General features: G+C 32.9%; 1 protein-coding gene across 1 annotated transcript in view; it reads left to right on the top strand.

Moving 5' to 3' along the window:
* The window catches only part of LOC120532082 (hippocampus abundant transcript-like protein 1), a 43,746-nt gene extending 23,885 nt beyond the window's left edge, over nucleotides 1-19,861 (top strand). The window contains exons 6-13 of the mRNA XM_039757987.1: nucleotides 1,893-2,007; nucleotides 5,510-5,728; nucleotides 8,111-8,224; nucleotides 8,536-8,607; nucleotides 9,966-10,078; nucleotides 10,445-10,542; nucleotides 13,535-13,695; nucleotides 17,191-19,861. Of these exons, the coding sequence (XP_039613921.1) occupies nucleotides 1,893-2,007; nucleotides 5,510-5,728; nucleotides 8,111-8,224; nucleotides 8,536-8,607; nucleotides 9,966-10,078; nucleotides 10,445-10,542; nucleotides 13,535-13,695; nucleotides 17,191-17,406 (1,108 nt within the window). The 3' untranslated portion in view covers nucleotides 17,407-19,861. The remainder of the gene's footprint in view (nucleotides 1-1,892; nucleotides 2,008-5,509; nucleotides 5,729-8,110; nucleotides 8,225-8,535; nucleotides 8,608-9,965; nucleotides 10,079-10,444; nucleotides 10,543-13,534; nucleotides 13,696-17,190) is intronic.
* The last annotated feature ends 585 nt before the right edge of the window (nucleotides 19,862-20,446 follow it).

The raw sequence follows: 20,446 nt of genomic DNA, 5'->3' as shown, positions 1-20,446 counted from the left end.
AAATAGCTAAAATGGCAACTCCGGCCAAACATACAACCAGAGTTTAAAATTATTTGTGAAGAATAACAGTGGTGACTGATTTCAGATTAGTTAATAAATAACTTATGAAAAAAAATATGAAATTCTGCAGTACCATATATTTTTATTTGTCTCTTAGCAAAATTAATAAGAATAAGTTGGAAAATGTAAAGAGAGTATGTCATTTGAATCGAGAAGCTTCATAGAAGTACAAATACAAATAATTCTTTATCAGAAACACTAAGCTCCTTTGTTTTCTTTCACTATAGACCATTAAAGTTTGCAAACAAATTCACAAAATTGTGACATAGATTATTTAAGATGATTTGTCACTTTAACCTGTTACTTAGGAAAAAACTCTTTATGCTCATACATGAAATAAAACTTTATGATCTATTGACTATTGTTTATTTAAAAAATTTATACTGTTTTATAGGCTTTTAGAGAGTTAATTTGAAGTACAATGTAAAGGTATTTTCTGTGAACTTCGCTTTTTGCTTTTCCTGTGTACTTAATATAGTAAGAAGAATGTAATCATGGAAGACTTTATTAACAAAATTCTGGAAATATCGGCAAATGAGAACATCCATTATCCAACCCACTACAGTAATCCCTCCTTGATCGCGGGGGTTGCGTTCCAGACCCCCCTGCGTTAGGTGAAAATCTGCGAAGTAGAAACCATATGTTTGTATGGGTATTTTTATATATTTTAAGCCCTTAAAAACTCTCCCACACTGTTTATAAATATTCCCTGCACAGGTATACAGCATAATCCCTTTGTATTCTCTTATATATTAGGTAAGATTCATTGAAATTATGTATGTAAACACACTGTTTATATACAGTAAAACCTAAATATTATTTTAAAGATATCGAGTGTCTCCTATATCACATATGTTACAGCCATTATGATAGACAGGCCACCAGCAATAAATACGTACAATGCAAGAAAAATTGTATACAGTAAATGTGTGTACAGTGACACTAAATGTACGTACATGTACTAAGTACTGTAAGTAGAAAATTAATTATGGTTACTCACCAACTTATATTCCTTTCCTACTTTTTAAATAAAAAGAATCGCAGCCTCATTGATGCTGTAATAGCGTCCTACAGCGGTGTAGCTTTTCCCTTCCTTCAACAAATCCAAAATGTTTACCTTTTCGGCAACCGTTAACATCTTCCGTTGGCGCTTGGGCACAGACCCTGAAGCAGTAGCAGGAGCAGATCGTTTTGGACCCTTAATGAAGGGCTTGACTATACACATAAACACAAAAGAGCACAAAAGTTAACTCTTTACACAGCGAAACACATTGATGCTGAATGAGCAAGACGAGACTTCCTGGTTAACACCGCATTCAGCGCACAGGAACTTAACTTTGTGCTCTGATTGGTTAGCTTCTCAGCCATCCGCCAATAGTGTCCTTTTTATAAAATCCACTGGGCAAACCAACTGAGGAAGCATGTACTGTACAGGAAGTAAAAAGACCCATTGTCCGCAGAACCTGCGAAGCAGCGAAAAATCCACGTTATATATTTAGTTATACTTACATATAAAATTTGCGATAGAGTGAAGCCACGAAAGTCGAAGCGCAATATAGCGAGGGATTTTTACTAAAATGATAGGACATATTATATGGAGTTTCCTCTTTCATTGTAGTAATTGTTTAATGTTTTATCAGTTTTTTATATTTTGCTTAACATGAGTTAATTTTTACATTTCGTTTTAAAACTGATCTTTTTCTTCTTTAACCTGCTCCTGGAATGGGTTGCCTCAGTTGATCATCTTTTTCCATTTCTTCCTGTCTATGTAGAATTAAAAGGCTTTTTCTTAAATAAGATTTTTAAGTAATCATTTTTTTTTTTTTTTGCAGGTGGTACTTTGCGATGATTTCTTTTTCAGGAGTCTTTTCTGTCACATTTTCTGTTATATTTGCATATGTAGCAGATGTAACCCAGGAGCATGAGAGGAGTACAGCATACGGGCTGGTAAGAATTGTGTAATACTTTGGTAATATTAATTTACATGTTAAAATAGTGTATTAATTGTTTTTCTAATTGTATTGATTGGACTATCAAACTCTATTTTATTTTTTGTATTTTTTCTTTATTTAAAACGTAACAGACCTCTATAAAATTCTGCCAATATTAATCCATAATACACTATACATATATACGAACACAAAGAAAGGTGAAGCTAATTTGATTACTTATTCTAAATGTATTTGCTTGACTGATTATAATATTTTTACTTCTCTTTCTAAAAGCTGCAGGTGCAGTTTTACATGAGGAAAAAAAAGTTTGTAGTGGCACTGGGCTATTGCAGAAAGTTAATACACTTGTAATTTAGTGATGCAGTAGTTACTGCTGCCTTACAGCTTCATTGGACTGGTCTCATGTTGTTATGCATTTGAGTTGTTGTCTTATCATTGTGTATTCTTGGAATTTTTTGTGCGCTCTACAATTTTCTACTCCCACCCCAAAATATGCATAGGTTAGGGTGGTTAATGACTCTTCATTTTCTTTGGTACAAGAGAGCACATGAATAACTACTGTGGTGGACAGGTACCCCTGTTCCTGTATTTTCCTGTGCTGACAGGATAGGTTTTAGCTCCTCACAATTTTGAAATTAGATTAAGTGGATTCAGTGAATATATAGAAGAATAAAAATTAATACATATAATAAAACTTCAAGGTTTTCCTGATATTAAAATAAATATAATCAATTAACTTGAATATTTGGAAAAACCTATTAAAGGGATGAATTGGGAAACAGCATTTCTGTCTTGGTATAATTTCCATAATTTTCTATGATGATTCTCTTGAGTTGGTTGTGCAGTTGTGTGTCATAAAAAGAAAGTTAGATTTTTGTTCTGTATTCATAAGTGCAGTCTGAACATTGTAAACATGAATTGTTCTTTTTCATTAATTTTTTACTTTGTAGCTTTTTTTTCTAAAAGAGACAAGGAATCAGTAGATTCAGTGGTTTGTTTAGCATAATTGATGTCATGTATTATATAATAAGACCTGTTTTCAAGGCAGTTCAGCTTCCACTTATTAGTAAAATAACAATCTGGAAGTTGAGGTTTACGTACTTACAAGTGGGAGCTGTTTCTTGAATGATCCTTGTTCATTTCAAAATGCCTTTTTTCTTTTTTTTTTAAAACTATTCTACATTGAATTTGCTCCTGGGCATACGCAGAAAATATTCTGATATGGGGTTGTGCTGGGCTCAAAATTTTTATGTAAACTATAAAATTAAGGAATGCTGAATTATACCAGAGGCAGTATTGTAAAAAGATGCCAACTAAAATTGTATATTTATTTGATACTAAACAGCGGCATAATACAAATTAAAACTCCAAATGACATAATTTCTTGATTCAAATTTTATGTAAAATAAGTATGTCCGTTAGTGACATTGTGTACACCAAAAACTGATATAAGTCCAAGATAGTGAAGTTAACCACAGAAGACTTTGAGAGGTGAATCACAGTTACTTGTACAGCTGTTGTAGTCAGCATGCTTCTTTATGGAACGTTTTAATAACTTTCATAGTTAGTTCATTCTTATGCTCAAAAATCTTAGTTCGATGAACACTCATTATGCATAGTCCAGATGAACATAACCTCTAACGTACCCTTTTTGTTAATTGACTTTTCCACTCTGCAGGCTGTTACATGTAATGTTAGAGTAATAAGAATGACTTGAATATAAGAAAAAAGATCAGCGTAGTTCAGCAAGTCCATGGATTGACATTTACATTGTAGACATTTCGTGTTTGCTTATAATAACTTGATAAAAAGCATAGTGTCTGGGATTCTGGTATTGGCTCAGCTAATAAAGTGTTCATTTTATTTTTCATTTGAATAGTGCCTTTTGAATGTCAAGTGTTATAACATTGAAAGTTTTGCAAAGGAGGATTAAAAATAGGAAAGGACTGGACAACCAAGTAGTAAAAGTGAGCAATGCAGCTGGTATACAAATACGGCGAATTTGAAATGTTTTTATAACAAAAGTAAAGTTGAAGGCAATATAATTAATAGTTTTTGCTATAGTAATTGACAGTAGTACTGGGGAAAAATGAAACTTTATAGCCCCATTATGTCGATGAATTTGTTGTAATTGTAAGTGTATGTTCTCATACCTTAATCAATTAAATAAATATTTACTAAATTGATATCTTTATCAAAAACAGTTTTCATAGAAATTGCACTTTTATAAATGAGATAGACACTAAGAAAAATAATCAAAATGAGATTTATTTGATTTAGGGAGAAAATTGTAAATACATAATATTCACCCAAAGCTGTAAAAGCAAATATGACTCCGATTCAGAGTTTGTAAAAATTAGTGAAAAACTAGGAATTGTGATTGATTCTTCTTGATGTTTGAAAAATTCTGCAGCATCTCAGTGTTAGACAAAAAACATCACAGACCTGGAAAAGAAAACCCTGAGTGTTATGATGGGTTTAAAAATACATTCATTTTTAGTATGATTATTTTCAGCTTTATTTAATTATATTTTTATGTACGATATGTATTGTGTGTGTATATGTAGATGTTGTCTGTGGTTTCTCAGTAATCTATTTATTTTATTATGTAAAAATGTCAAGTTGTGTGAAATGGAGTCACCTTCCTTGCAAACATAATTCCAGGTTTGCTTACAGCTACACTTTTACAGATCTTTGCAGCTGTACAGTGTAAACACAGTCAGCCTAAGTAACTTTCTCAAGGTTGAACCTCTTGTGGTTTCCAGTGCAGATGCTTAGTTCCGCATTGACTGTTTACAAAATAATTTGAATTGGACCAGCATATTTCTCAAACATGTATGCTTAGTAAAGGCTATACTGTCTGGTGGAAAAGGTGTTTGATTTTAAAAAATCAGGTTGCTGGCGTAGTACCTTTCAGAATTACTTTCTGACTAACACAACAATCTGCTTGTGATATAACTTCAAAAAATGCATGCAAAAACGATTCAACTGTAGTTCTGCCAATGTAAAAAAAAAAATATATGTAAACTTTATATGAAATATTTTATTTGAGGCCAGAACCTATCCCAGTGCCAAGGTGCAGTTCATCACAGGTCATATTCAAATCTAAATTACCAGAGGACATTTTCATAGACAAAGGTTGAACATGCAAACTGTGCACAGCAAACGTCTGAGAAAGCAGGACTCTAGAGCAAACCACTCCGTATTATAGCAAACCCAATATTATAGGACGTCGCAGAGCCCATTTGGTAGCACCTGTCTCCAATCCTTGTCCACATGCATTTTACTCACTGTTTTCATGATTTTTTTTTTTTTTCTCATGTACCTAAGACATGTTGGTTAGGTTGGTTGGCGATTCCAAAATGATCCAGAATAAGTTAATATGTGTGAGTGGGTCTTTTCAATGTACAAATGCTCTGTTTTGTACTGTTTCCTGCATTATGCACACTACATCTGTCTATAACTCACTGAAATAATTGTCTTCTTTTAACTTTCAGGTTTCTGCCACTTTTGCTGCTAGTTTAGTTACAAGCCCTGCAATTGGTGCTTATTTATCTACCAATTACGGAGATAACTTGGTGGTGCTGGTTGCAACAATTATTGCACTTGCAGACATTTGCTTTATTCTCTTGGCTGTGCCAGAGTCTTTGCCTGAGAAGATGCGCCCTGTTTCATGGGGAGCACCTATATCATGGGAACAAGCAGATCCTTTTGGTGTATGTATACAACTTTGTTTTAAATTTATACATGGGCATATTCTTGATGCTCAGTTTGTGTTGTAATTAACATTTGATGAATTTGGAATTGTTTCTTATTTAAAAAAAAAAGCTTAACTAAAGTAGTGTCATCATCTATAGATTGTCATGTCAGTTCACATTAAGTAAAAACGATCAAATTAAAGGTGCCAATAAATTAAATTTTATTGTATAGAAGTCTCTTTCAGATGTTTCAAAATTGTTTTAGAAAAATTGTTAAAAGACAATACAGGAGAGACTACAATTATTTAAAGTGAAATGCAGTTTGCGTGTGATTCTTCTAAAGAGGAGACAGAATAAATGTTTTATGTATTATTACATTATTTGCAACTTTATGTTCCAGCCATATCGGCCTTAGCACGATGATATAAACATCTGAGTAACACTTTTGCAAACCTCAAATATACTTGATGACTGCTCATTTTTCCCTACCATTTCATTAATTCAGGATCAATTGCTGCAGTTAATTGAGCTCTTTATTTAATTAGAGATTTGCTCTCAGTCTGTGATGCACCAGTGTTGTGTTTTTCTTCCCAATGAAATATTGACCTTTAAAGTTATATGTAGACCATTTTTCCATTTTATATTCAATATACTTAATTGTACTTTGTTAAAAATAGCATACAAAATGCAAAAACATGGAACATACACATTTTTCCAGTGAAGATTTGCCAATTCAGTGTTTTAGCTATTATATGTACTTTATCAATTTATCTTAAAAATAAATCTGAAATAAATACAAAACACCATACCTAGTTTCAAGAGAGATGCTCTGTTGCCTGATAAAGGATACACTCAATACTGCTATATTATTTAAGAAGTAAATCATAAAACAAGCACTTATGATATTTCACAGTAAAGGGTAACACTAAAACTAAAAATTAAGCTATGCTAAAATATCGTTTACATAAACACATGAATTTTTCTTTATTAAGAAGCCAGTAAGCAGTGGTAGTTTTCATGGGTATCTGCTTTGGACACAGTGCTTAGTTTCACAATCAGTAATACATTTTTATTTTTTAATTGATCTCATTGTTTAATCAACTTTCCTCTTTTCACTCACTCCGTTTTCAGAAAGTTACAGCAGTTGGAGATTTACATTTATCTCAAATTTAGAAAGTATTGTATAATTTGATATACAGTAGCTTTGAACACTCAAAATGACCATTTTGTCAATTCCTTCTTTTCAATTAATTTTTTTGGTGAGTTTTTCTTCCTTCATTAGATCCATATATTGGCAGTCCACAATGAATAGCACAAACAAAGTTGCAAATGACTTGAATGCTAAAGAGGAGCAACTACTTAAATGTTGTATCTGCCACTGTGCTCACTAGTAAACAGTGGGTTAAATAACTTAACATTAAAAAATGTGAGAGCAAAATTTTAAATAGCAAGATGATAAATACCAATTCTGTCTAACACTAAAAATATTGCTTAAGTTTTATAAATAGTTAACAAATACAGTTTTCATTTATAGATTTATACAACAATTGTAGAAACCAGAAAGCAACTGCATCCTTGATAAAATAGAAGTCTAGTTAAAAGCAGAAGTTGTTGGAATAAAAAGCCACAGGGGTCCCACAGCACTGAATTGGAGAACACTTGTTTTTTTGCAAAACAGAGCAACAAAACTACAAAGGTACTTAAGGGTAGGGACAGATTGAAGCAGACAGCTCGGAATAGTAAATTACTTTTTTTTTTTTTGGCATTCTCATAATGTGTAATAGCTTGATATTTCACTAAGAGAAACTGATGCAAAAGCCTCCAAAGCACAATCAGACTAAATTTCCTCTTGGGAACAAATATAGTTCTATTCTGTCTGTCTAGCTACCTAACTAGTACCAATAATACCAATAAATCTATACCAACACTCTAATGTATCTGCGGAGGTCAATGATTTTTAAAAATTAAATAAAAAATTGACAGAGGCTACTTGAATTAACTTAATATAGTGAAAGTACTTTAGTACAGATAAATACAGCATCACATGTCTTGATAATACCATTATTATTAGAAGCTATAAAATGACCGAGCAAAACACATTCACTTCTTTCATTGCCTTATTCATTCTGATTTTTCACTGGTTGTTAAATATTTATTTGAAGTTTTATTGAAATTTAAAGCACATTGTTCTAAGAACTCGAAATTCCTTAAAACTATTTAATAGGCAGAGGTTCCTTCATGTAAATGGAACAACAATATGTTTAGGTTTCACGGAGCTATTTTACTATTAATGCAATGTATGTTTCTTATATACAGATCAACACAGAATTTTTAATAATGCTCATTATTTCTTACTTTTTGTGACTTTTTGTGACTGATTTTATTTATTTAATGCTCTAGTCTTTGAAGAAAGTTGGGAAGGATTCAACAGTCCTGCTGATATGCATTACAGTATTTCTGTCATACTTACCAGAGGCAGGACAGTACTCGAGTTTTTTCCTGTATTTAAGACAGGTAATTAATGTTGTTGTTTTCTCCCCTTTTATTTTTCCATTTCACCAGTATGTTAATGTTTTATTATTGAGTAGTAAGAAATTTTGTGCATTTTTTGCTTTTATTTTATTTGTGTTTCTTTTAACTTGGCATGTAAAGACAAAAATGTTGGGATTATTTACTGGGAAAATACTGTATACTGTACCTTCAGGGGATTTTAGTTTAATGTATATAGTATATTATACTATGTAATGTGCAGTACTGTATTAGTGTATTTCATTTGAGTCTTCTAATAATTTTTATGTTGTCACATGTTCCTCTTCTCTCTGCAGATCATTGGATTCACATCTATCAGTATTGCTGCCTTTATAGCGGCTGTTGGAATTCTTTCTATTGTAGCTCAGGTATTTTATTTTTACAGCATGTTATGTAATTTCACATTTTAAGTATAATTTGCATCATAGACTTTATTCTTAGGTTAGTTATTTTTGAATATTAATTTGCATTGTTATTATTTTCAGGTGTCAAATACCCTCTAAATGCCTTCTAATAATGCGCACAAACTGGCAATCAGAAAGCAGAGATGCATTGAGTCTGACCGTTTGTTCTTTTAATTTGCCTTATTTGTACCAAATGGAAATGAACACATCGCCCCTTTATGAACTATATTTCCACTCTTTCCCATATTATCTTTCAAATTCTGCTACTGACTAAGAAAGCTGTAAATTCTAAAATAGCTGGCATTCCCATCATCATAGCTCACCTTATATCAGCCCAGCTGAGACTTTATATGCTCTGACATCAACCTTCTTACTGTTCCAAAACCACACCATGCAACTTTTAGTGAATGCTCTTTTAGCTTTGCAAGTCTCCTTCCTGATTTGCTCATCTTTGGTCTGTTAGTGCCACGGCATCCGCATTATATAATATGAAATAGACATATAGGAAAGTCACTATTTAAGATAGAGGATGGATAGATAAAAAAAGGATATACATAACTAAACTGAGATAGATCATTCCTATTTGATTTATGAAGAGAATTTCACTTGCTCCGGCGCCAACATAGAATAATAAATAAAGCAATAATAGTAGTATAAATAAACATTATGTCTATGCTGGTATGTATGTTATAACTGCCAAGGATGAAGATGGAGGGAATAGGAGATGACATTATGCAGTCTCATGGCTGTGGGCAAAAGAAGCCTCAGTAGCATCTTTTAGCACACCTTGATGGAATTAGACTGTGGTGGATAGCATAGACATGCTGTGCAAAAAGGGCTGGAGCAGGTGTTTCTTTCTAGGGAGACTCGGATTGTTAAATGTATGTGATAGGATGAGGGGGATGTTGTATTAGTGGTCCATTCACTATTCTATGCTGTGTTCTGCTTGGGGGAAACACCAGCCCAGGTGAACCAAACCCCTGAATAAATTTATGTGGAAGGACAGCTACATTGCAGGAATGACCCCCACATCACACTCACTGTACTTTCCATTTTAAAAAAATGTGCACGTTTTATTCTTTCTATTACCAGATTATTTTTATGTTGGTACATTATTACATCTGTTTACATCTATGTGTTTACTGTATATCACATATTCAGTTATCTTCTGTGGTAGTTTGGTCTGTAAAAGACTTACACTAAAGGGTAAAAAGTGGTTATTTGTTTCTTTTTGTTTTGATAGAGGCTTTACCTTCTAAAAAGTACACAACTTGTGTGTGAAATGGCTAAACTGTTTTTCATTTTCCTTTTTCTTCCATTAGACATTATTTCTCAGAATCTTTATGAAGTCAATAGGCAACAAAAATACAGTCCTGCTTGGTTTAGGCTTTCAAATGCTCCAGCTGGCCTGGTATGGATTTGGCTCAGAACCATGGTAAGTGGAGAATTTGTGCTCTCTGTCTGCTTAAGATCTACTTTTTTCACAGATGATTTTGCATTTGTGCATAGTCATACTGTTTACTTAGTGTTTTAATTTCAAGACAGTGGAATAATAATTTGCTTACTAAATGTCTGAGTTGGCATATTGTTAGTGTACTTACAGTTCAAAACAGGTGCTGTTTTAGTTCTTTATGCATTCGAAAAGAATTGTATGGAAACCATAAATAATTATATCTTTTTTGATTTAGAGTGAAACTAATAAAGGAATTCATGCATTAGAGTTTTAAAAATGTTTTGGAAGCCAACAACTTGGCAACTTTTTGCATATCTTGTGTCTAACTAAATTGCTTCTATTCTTCAGGATGGTGTGGGCAGCAGGAGCAGTAGCAGCAATGTCAAGTATAACGTTTCCAGCTGTAAGTGCTCTAGTCTCTCGAAGTGCAGAATCTGATCAGCAAGGTATGTAGTTAACAGACTTTCATTTTATGTGTTTTTTGAGAAATATTATAATAAACTGTATCATAGTTTATTGCTTAACATACTTTTAAAAGATTCTACAAATGAAATGTTAAAAAGTATACTTGAAATATAAAATAATGTGGCATTTTAAACTGAATACTGATTTTAGGAGTTGCCACATTGTCTGAATGTGGCCTTGCATTAATACTGTAGTGAGCATTTCTGAAACAAATTTATTTTAGCGCTGCTGCAGGTATTAATTGAATTAGGAATGACACAGACCAGTCACCTTTATCTTGTAAGAAAGATTGTGCTTTCAAATATTGCAGTGAAAATTATGATGGGGAGTGATGAAATAGAATGATCATATAAGTGGCTAACATTGAATTAAGGAGACTGAATTTTTATTCTTTTAGCAAAGTTTTCTTCATGTATAAATTGGAAGTTTGTTCAGAGCATGCAGAATCTATTCTAACCTAATCTTTAAATTAAAAAAAAAAAAAACTTTATCAAAACTATTCGATTACAATCATTATTACTGTATTATGGTTACAGCAGAATTTACTTTTAATGAATATATATGTTTTACTTTTACGATTGATATTGTAGCTGCAGCTACACTCTAGCTGTGTCATTATAGAAGACTCAAGGATGTGCAGAAGTTTCATACTATATGTCCTCTTTCTCATTGGAACGGATATTTTAATTATGAAAAAGGATGCTTTTTATTATTTATTGTATATTTTACTGTAATACAGCATTATAAATAACACTCTTTTACTATATGCACCTTTAATTCTTTATTTTTTACCTCAGCCTATCTCCCAGTTTTCTCATATAAAATGTAGTTCAAAGCAGAGAGATCCATTAGATATGCTCCCACAGCTTTGATAGTAGAATATATACTTTTCTATTTTCATAGACTATACTCAAGTCACATCTTGATTAACCTTTAAAGCAAAATGTGTAGCCACAGACTTTTCTTCTGAAATTGTTTGTTATAATGCAGTTTTTGGTTTTGTAGAGTGCATATATCTAGTTTATCAAATCTATTTAGTCCAATTAAGGGTTGAGAGAATCATTCTAGCAGCTTCAGGTGCAAGGGGGTACCAGTCCATCACAGGAAACACTCAAACACCCACACTCACTCATGCAAGTCCCCATTTAGTCTCCTGTGAATCTACCAAGCATGTGAATGTAGTGTCAGAATAAATTATGAGTCCTTTAGCAAAACTGGCAGTTTATAATTTTATGTAATTGCTTTAGCATTCATTCTTGGTTGATTTTTCATGATCAGGCACGTGTTTTCACAAAATGTATCGAGTATTTTTTATTTATTTTTTTTTTTACATTTTTTAACATTTTATTTTCACTGCGTTCACCCAGTTGTTTTATTTAACAGTATCACATTGCCACCTAGTGGTAGTTATTTAGAAGTGCAATATTTAAAATTGAATTAAATACCTGATCATTCAAGCTCATTCATTTAATCTATAAAAATATGAAAGCAAAATTGTTTTTCAACACAATGTGTATTTGACTCGTATTTGTCCATCTGATGCTAACACTGATTAGTACACACTCTGTCATGATACAGTACATGTATGTCATGTGAGCTGCTTTTTACCTATTGTTTGCTTTAAGCACATAGGGATTCTATATTTTGGTTATAGCAACTTGTTGGAACATTGATTGACTAGAAAAATATAGAAAATAGATTCATTCTCATTACTATTACAAATGTCAGAGGTTTTAATTGATGTGTAGTCAGTGTGGCGTAGTGAGTATGCACTAGACTGTACATCAGAAGTTCTCACTTCTGAGTCCCTGAGTAACTCTGAGGAGGCCACTTAATCCAGCCATAGTACCCCCTGAGACTAAACTTCAGAACCACTGCGCTGATAAACATTTTCAGTTTAAAACGCATCTATTATAAAATATTCATGCTGAATATTGTTACTGAATAATTAAAGGAAAGTATGTGTTACTATGATGAATGGAGAATTAATAATTATAATTGGATGATCATACTGTAAATACTAACTTTTAAAACAAACTATTACAGGGTAGATTTTACTACTGTACATGTAAAATGCAAGGAAGGCACACAAAGGGGACTTCCAGAAGTTTTTATGTTAAAATTTTGGTAATAAAAATGTAATATTTAGCAGACCTTACAGACAGTATATTTCTTTGGTCTATTTTTTGCTGCAAACAGTTATTGTTGGTCTTTATAAATGTGCCATTGTAATGAATCATACCATAAGGTTATCTTAAATTTTTAGAATGACACTTTCATTATTACTAGTCCCGTTTCATGCACAATATTTAAAATTTACATTTGCTATACACAGATATTGTTAAATTCATATTTTACATTTCTAAATTACAAATAGAAAATAGTTACAAATATATTATTGCCATTCTCAGACCTAGTCTATACCAACACAGATAAATTTGAACAATTTTTTTTTGTCCACACTGAAACATGAATATTCAATGTTTTGCTTTCAACTTTATACTTATTTGACTCCTTTAAAAGCAGTTGTTAACATTTCAATTTACTTTACTTTTAAAGTAAAAACAGTGTTTTAAAATGTATCCTGGTTAATATGGACTACGCCTCAGCAGTGTTATAGTGTATGTGGCTGCCTTACCTATGAAGAAATTTCTGTGCAAGAAAAAATATTTTAGAAGCATTTAAGGATTTTTCAGGATGCTTTATGTAGTACTTTTTCCCTGTTTTTCCTGTTGGTTAAAAAGTGCATCTAATTGTTCTTTATTATTGTGAGTCATGGATATGCAAAACAGGTCAAAGTTAGCTTTTGATTGAACTTTTAACTGTGTAAACTTTACCTTTTAAAACTGTAATAACTTCACAACAGAAGCCTAGCTATCTATTATGATTTAAAATTGATTCAGCTTACCTAGATGTTTTACTTTACCATAAATTTTGATTGTTAACCATAAAATGTATCTTTCTTTTGAACAGGTGTTGTCCAAGGAATGATCACAGGAATTAGAGGCTTATGTAATGGTCTTGGACCGGCCCTCTATGGCTTCATATTCTTTTTGTTCCATGTGGAGCTCAATGAGATTGTTCCCGATCAACATACAGATAAAACTACTGCTATGCTAGACCCCAGTGATGAGGTATGTAGAAAGCATCACTCCATCTCATACTAGGCTTAAAGATATGAAAAAATATCATTTTTAACAGCAAATGATTTTATTTTCACTGCAGCATACTTCTTTCCATAGGAAAGGTGGTTTTGTTCAGTTCCTTTACCAGTACTCATTATACATTTACTAGTATTCATGTGTTGTGCCTTTGAGTTAAGTGATTTAAATTACAATTTATAGGGTGTTTTTCTTTATTCTGTAAAGTATTTCATTTTTGAATAGGGCTTTCTTTTATAGGATCCTTAATGTTTTCTGTCATGAATGCATTGTTGCTTTTAAACACATTTACCTTTATCAGTGGATGCAAGATGGTACTTGCCTAGATTATTGGACTGTGATAAAATTTGACATGGACATGTAACTTCCTCATAAAAAAGATATATAAATATAGAAGTCCATACACAGTGACAGTTTAAAATGTATCCATTTCTTGCAACGTATTGTATACATGGCCTAATGAATTTTCAAAAAGACATTTAATGAGAATTGATTGATGCAAATTGCCTTTGAAAAAGGATGTTTTTACGTGAATTCCTCATTCTTTCCTCAACTAAATGTTTCTGTATTACAATCTTAATATACATGATGCGGTTTTATCTTATGTGTTGTGCCCAATGATATGTACTACAGCATTTATATTTAAAAAAAAAAAAAGAAAATAATAAACTTACTTTTTGCTCTGCTAGAGTGGCAAAAAGTATTTTAATGTACAGTTCAAAATATGCCCTGTTGCATATTCACAAACTTACACCCTAGTTGGAAGTCACCCACTTTTTTCAGTTGATTCTTTTTTTTTATTCAGAGCCCATATTGGGTCCTTGTTGAGATGACTAACATTTGGGCAAATAATTCAATTAGCCTGCTAGGGCTGCAATAACAGAAGGTTTAAACAGGTGTTCTCTATAAAACTGTATGTAATGATTTGGTAGTTTTTTGATAAAAAATGATTATATAAATAAATACTGCAAAAATGGGAAACTGTTATTATTTTGTGCTTGGGCCTTTTACAAATTTTTAAATATGTTATCACTTTGCACAGATAGGATCAGTGATTTAAAGCAAGTTAATAATAATAATTCTTTGCATTTATATAGCACTTTTCTCACTACTCAAAGTGCTCAGCAATTGCAGATTAAGGGCCTTGCTCAAGGTCCCAACAGAGCAGAGTCTAAGAGTTCAGTTTCCTTTTACTTGTGTGGTAATCTACAGTGCATCCGGAAAGTATTCACAGCGCATCACTTTTTCCACATTTTGTTATGTTACAGCCTTATTCCAAAATGGATTAAATTCATTTTTTTCCTCAGAATTCTACAGACAACACCCCAGAATGACAACATGAAAAAAGTTTACTTGAGGTTTTTGCAAATTTATTAAAAATAAAAAAAACTGAGAAATCACATGTACATAAGTATTCACAGCCTTTGCTCAATACTTTGTCGATGCACCTTTGGCAGCAATTACAGCCTCAAGTCTTTTTGAATATGATGCCACAAGTTTGGCACACCTATCCTTGGCCAGTTTCGCTCATTCCTCTTTGCAGCACCTCTCAAGCTCCATCAGGTTGGATGGGAAGCGTCGGTGCACAGCCATTTTAAGATCTCTCCAGAGATGTTTAATCGGATTCAAGTCTGGGCTCTGGCTGGGCCACTCAAGGACATTCACAGAATTGTCCTGAAGCCACTCCTTTGATATCTTGGCTGTGTGCTTAGGGTCGTTGTCCTGCTGAAAGATGAACCGTCGCCCCAGTCTGAGGTCAAGAGCGCTCTGGAGCAGGTTTTCATCCAGGATGTCTCTGTACATTACTGCAGTCATCTTTCCCTTTATCCTGACTAGTCTCCCAGTTCCTGCTCCTGAAAAACATTCCCACAGCATGATGCTGCCACCACCATGCTTCACTGTAGGGATAGTATTGGCCTGGTGATGAGCGGTGCCTGGTTTCCTTCAAACGTGACGCATGGCATTCACACCAAAGAGTTCAATCTTTGTCTCATCAGACCAGAGAATTTTTTTCCATGGTCTGAGAGTCCTTCAGGTGCTTTTTGGCAAACTCCAGGCAGGCTGCCATGTGCCTTTTACTAAGGAGGGGTTTCCGTCTGGCCACTCTACCATACAGACCTGATTGATAGATTGCTGCAGAGATGGTTGTCCTTCTGGAAGGTTCTTCTCTCTCCACAGAGGACATCTAGAGCTCTGACAGAATGACCATCATGTTCTTGGTCACCTCCCTGACTAAGGCCCTTCTCCCCCGATCGCTCAGTTTAGATCGGCCAGCTCTAGGAAGAGTCCTGGTGGTTTCGAACTTCTTCCACTTACGGATGATGGAGGCCACTGTGCACATTGGGACCTTCAAAGCAGCAGAAATTTTTCTGTAATCTTCCCCAGATTTGTGCCTCGAGACAATCCTGTCTCGGAGGTCTACAGACACTTCCTTTGACTTCATGCTTGGTTTGTGCTCTGACATGAACTATCAACTGTGAGACCTTATATAGACAGGTGTGTGCCTTTCCAAATCATGTCCAATCAACTGAATTTACCACAGGTGGACTCCAATTAAGCTGCAGAAACATCTCAAGGATGATCAAGGGAAACAGGATGCACCTGAGCTCAATGTTGAGCTTCATGGCAAAGGCTGTGAATACTTATGTACATGTGATTTCTCAGTTTTTTTTATTTTTAATAAATTTGCAAAAACCTCAAGTAAACTTTTTTCACGTTGTCATTATGGGGTGTTGTTTGTAGAATTCAGAGGAGAAAAATGAATGTAATCCATTTTGGAATAAGGCTGTAACATAACAAAATATGGAAAAAGTGATGCACTGTGAATATTTTCCGCATGCACTGTAAAGGATTGTAGTATTTCTCTTTGGTGACCTTTAACTCATACATAAGTAGACCACCAAGTTTGGCTACATGTAAACATTACAAGGATATATTATTATTATTAAAACATAATACTGGATGGTGTATACACATGGCATATATATTTTAATAAATAAGTACAAGAAATAGCAGCATAGCTAATCATCATTTCAGACGAAGCAAATTATTTGTAGTTGTTTCAAATTATTACTTTGAATTTTCCTATAAGGATTTCATTTCATGACAAGTGTTGCTGCCTTTATCTTGACATTATTTTTTCAATGTCTGCTTTAATTTCATTTTTCTAAAACCAAAATGATCTATTAGCCGTTAGCTGAATTTCTCTGAATGCATCCTAATATCTATTTTTATACTGTCCACCAAGTAAGCTGATATAATTATATTAAAATAATATAATATATTATAAAAATTATATTAAAATTAAAATTGTGAATTTCCCCTTGGGATTAATAAAGTATCTATCTATCTATCTATCTATCTATCTATCTATCTATCTATCTATCTATCTATCTATCTATCTATCAATCATGGCTTTTACCAGGTACTTACAGCTAAATATGTGTTTGCATTTTTTTTCACTCCCAGAGTTCAATTATTCCTGGTCCCCCATTCCTGTTTGGTGCTTGTGCCGTCCTTCTTGCTTTCTTGGTTGCCTTATTTATTCCTGAACATAACCATGTTACAGTGAAGACTTGTAACGCTAGAAGACACAGTGGCAGTGTGGTTACAAGTCAGAGCAACAACCCGCTGCCAGGCAGCGATGAAGACATTGAGCCCCTGCTGCAGGACAGCAGTGTTTGAGAACATCCCGGTGGAAAATGCAGTCTTCATTTTTGTTTTCTTAAAAAGAAAAAGAAAACTAACCTTCACAGTTTACATCTAGAGACAAGACAAGACAGAATGTATTCTTCACCTTTTTACTGATGAAAGTGTGTTTTGGGTTGACAGTTGTTTGTTGGCTGTAGGTGGAAATAAAGGTCATCGTAATTTTTTTGAGCTGTATATTCTATTTTTATGATTGGTATTATGTTATTTTAATGCTACAGACGTTATTGTATAAGATAGTAGTATGTTTATGCAGTGAATTGCAGGGTTTGTGCACTTAATGGTAGATGAACATTCCATAGCAGTCAGGTAATCGTGACCAGTGAAATCGGGGGTGATGGAAGACAGTTTTCTATGGCGAACTAAACTGACATTTGTCTGGAGTAGCTGTTGATAATCTAACCAAAAAATCAACTGAAGGCTAAAAGCTGCAATGTTACTAAAGGATAACAAATTGTATACATAAGTGAATACACGTACACATAATATATTGTAATATATAGGTGTGTATGTGTATATAATATGTGGTATTTTATATAGGATAGATTTAATTCATATAAAATTAGAAAGTGCTATTCATAGAAGATATATATATATATATATATATATATATATATATATATAGTAAAAAAGTGTATTTCAAAATGGTATTTTTCATCTAAAGATTTCACTACTTGTACATTTAAAAGTACCGTAGTGATCCTAATAATTTATTTCATAAGTAGGCTCTGAAGGTCTGCATTTTTTCCATTTGTTGTTTTATCTTTGTCAGTAACTTGTTTACTAAACTGATAATAAATGTTTTGTTTGTTTAGTTACAGAGTAAGAGGATAAGTAGTCTAGCTCTGAATGCCAAACCTGTGCATTGAATTGCACCTGTACATCTATGTGCGTAAAACTAATAAATGTAACATATATATGCACTCACAAATCATATATGTATAAAGCAGATCTTCCAAATTGGATGTGTGGAGTCTCCAAGGCCATTCCCCACACCTAAAATGTATTTGTAAATGCTAAACTAATTGGTGACGCTAAATTTCCTGATGTCTGTGAGTGTGCCTTGCTATGAATGGGAGTGACTGGCAAATGACTGAATTGTTGACTGCCTGTGTCATTACAACTGGAATGCTAAAAAAAAAACAAAGGAGCGTACAGACTTCAGTCTTAAAAGAGACCAACAGCATATTTTAACGTCAGTCAGATATCCATGTCTGTGCAATATGCATATTACACACCTGAAGTGATAGATGGACAAGATGTTTATTCTTTAAATTGCTTTCTTGTGGGAGATGACTTGATGATTTTTTTTTTCTAAATTATTTAAAAGTACAGAGACACCAGCATCTTGATTATATCTCTAAATATTTAGCATCCGTTTTAGTTATGAGATGTACTAATGAGGTGTGAGTGTGTTTTGTATTTTTAAATATGTGAAAGACCGGTTTATTTATTTTTTTTTTTTTGTTTTGTTGAAAGAGCTAATATTCTGACCAAACTATTTTTGAAAGACTTTCATATTGAAATGTTTAGGCGAACTATATCTAATATGCTTTTTTTATACTTTACAATGCATAGATTTTTAACAAATATTATTTCTGCCGAGCGAAGGTAAGAAAATATGTAACTTGTTACCTTTTTCTTAAAGACAAGAGAGTATATTATAGCCCCCAGCTTGCAGTCTTTCCTGCTACCTCAGCCGCACCTATTTTTTTTATGTCAGTTAGATTGAATATTTTTGTAAAGGTCTTGATATTTAGCAACTATGCACAAAAACAATTTTGTAATCATAGTTTTTATCTTCCCATCCTTTCTGCTTGTAAGTTGCTTCCAAATATTTAGTGAAGTTTTGTTGCTTTAAGAGCAGCCAGACAAATGGACAAAGCTAATAGCTTGAGGCAGACTTTGACTGATTCTTCATCATACCATACCCCACTCCCTGAATACCTGGCCTTATAGTATGCTGTGTATGTGTATTGTCTGGTTAGGTGACTTGTTTTTGTAGTACCCACTGCCTTTTAAAACATGGTTGCTACACCTCTGTTTGATTCCTTCCCATTAGATTGTTCTCCTTCATATGTATGCTAACCCCATGAGTACAATTTAATACTCAAAATTCGTACTAGCAATTTGTCCAAAACTGGATGAGAAGAAAATAAAACCAGAGTAGTTAATTATACTTTATTTTAAATGTACATTTTTAAGTAAAATGTATCAAACTTATTTTTATTAAAAGCAAGTTAGTTTCAAATTACGAACAATCAGGACATTAGTATCTGTTTGATTTAGACTGTCATTTAAAACGTAATACAGTAAATGTAATGCCTTTTGAAGCGTTCATTGACCAGACTTTAAAGATAATAAAAAATTTAGGATGTGCAGTAACGAGCCTCAGTTCACAGCAAATCTTACAAACATCATGTCCCTTTATCCAGTAAATGATTCTGATATAAAAAGTTACAGCATTTTTATTATTTTTTTTTTTGGTATAAAGCCACTAACACCATTATCACTAAATGTAAATATTCTCATTAATTGTTCTGTGCTTGTATGAGATGCAGTGGTTAATGAAATGGCACTGTTTATAGTCAAAAAGGTTATGAATACACAAAAATGAATTGACAAGAATATGAGCATTTAATGTATCATGTTTTTTCAATGTTTTTGTATCAGATTGTAATTTTTATTCTTCATGTATAACAAATGTATATTTTTGAAAACCTTTATGATGTGGAATTTTAATTTTGCTTTGCCTACCTAAAATACTGTACATATATTCTCTGTTCACAGTAGATTGTTATAAAATTGAGTTTGCTTAATATTTTTTTCTGGGGAGAATGAAAGAAATGCAACCAGGCATATGGTCATTTATTTTGCATTAGCAGAGTATATAGTCCATTTATTTGCAGTACTCTGCTTTTTTTTTTTGAATTAATATTCAAATGTGCCTAATGTGTAAACCTGTAAATACAGAATGCAAAAACTATTTATTATAAATATATATTAAGCAGTTATT

Source organism: Polypterus senegalus, chromosome 7 (assembly GCF_016835505.1).
Source record: "Polypterus senegalus isolate Bchr_013 chromosome 7, ASM1683550v1, whole genome shotgun sequence".
NCBI classification, from domain to species: Eukaryota; Metazoa; Chordata; class Cladistia; order Polypteriformes; family Polypteridae; genus Polypterus; species Polypterus senegalus.
The sequence above is the reverse complement of the archived record's forward strand: the minus strand, read 5'-3'. Positions and strand labels throughout refer to the sequence as shown.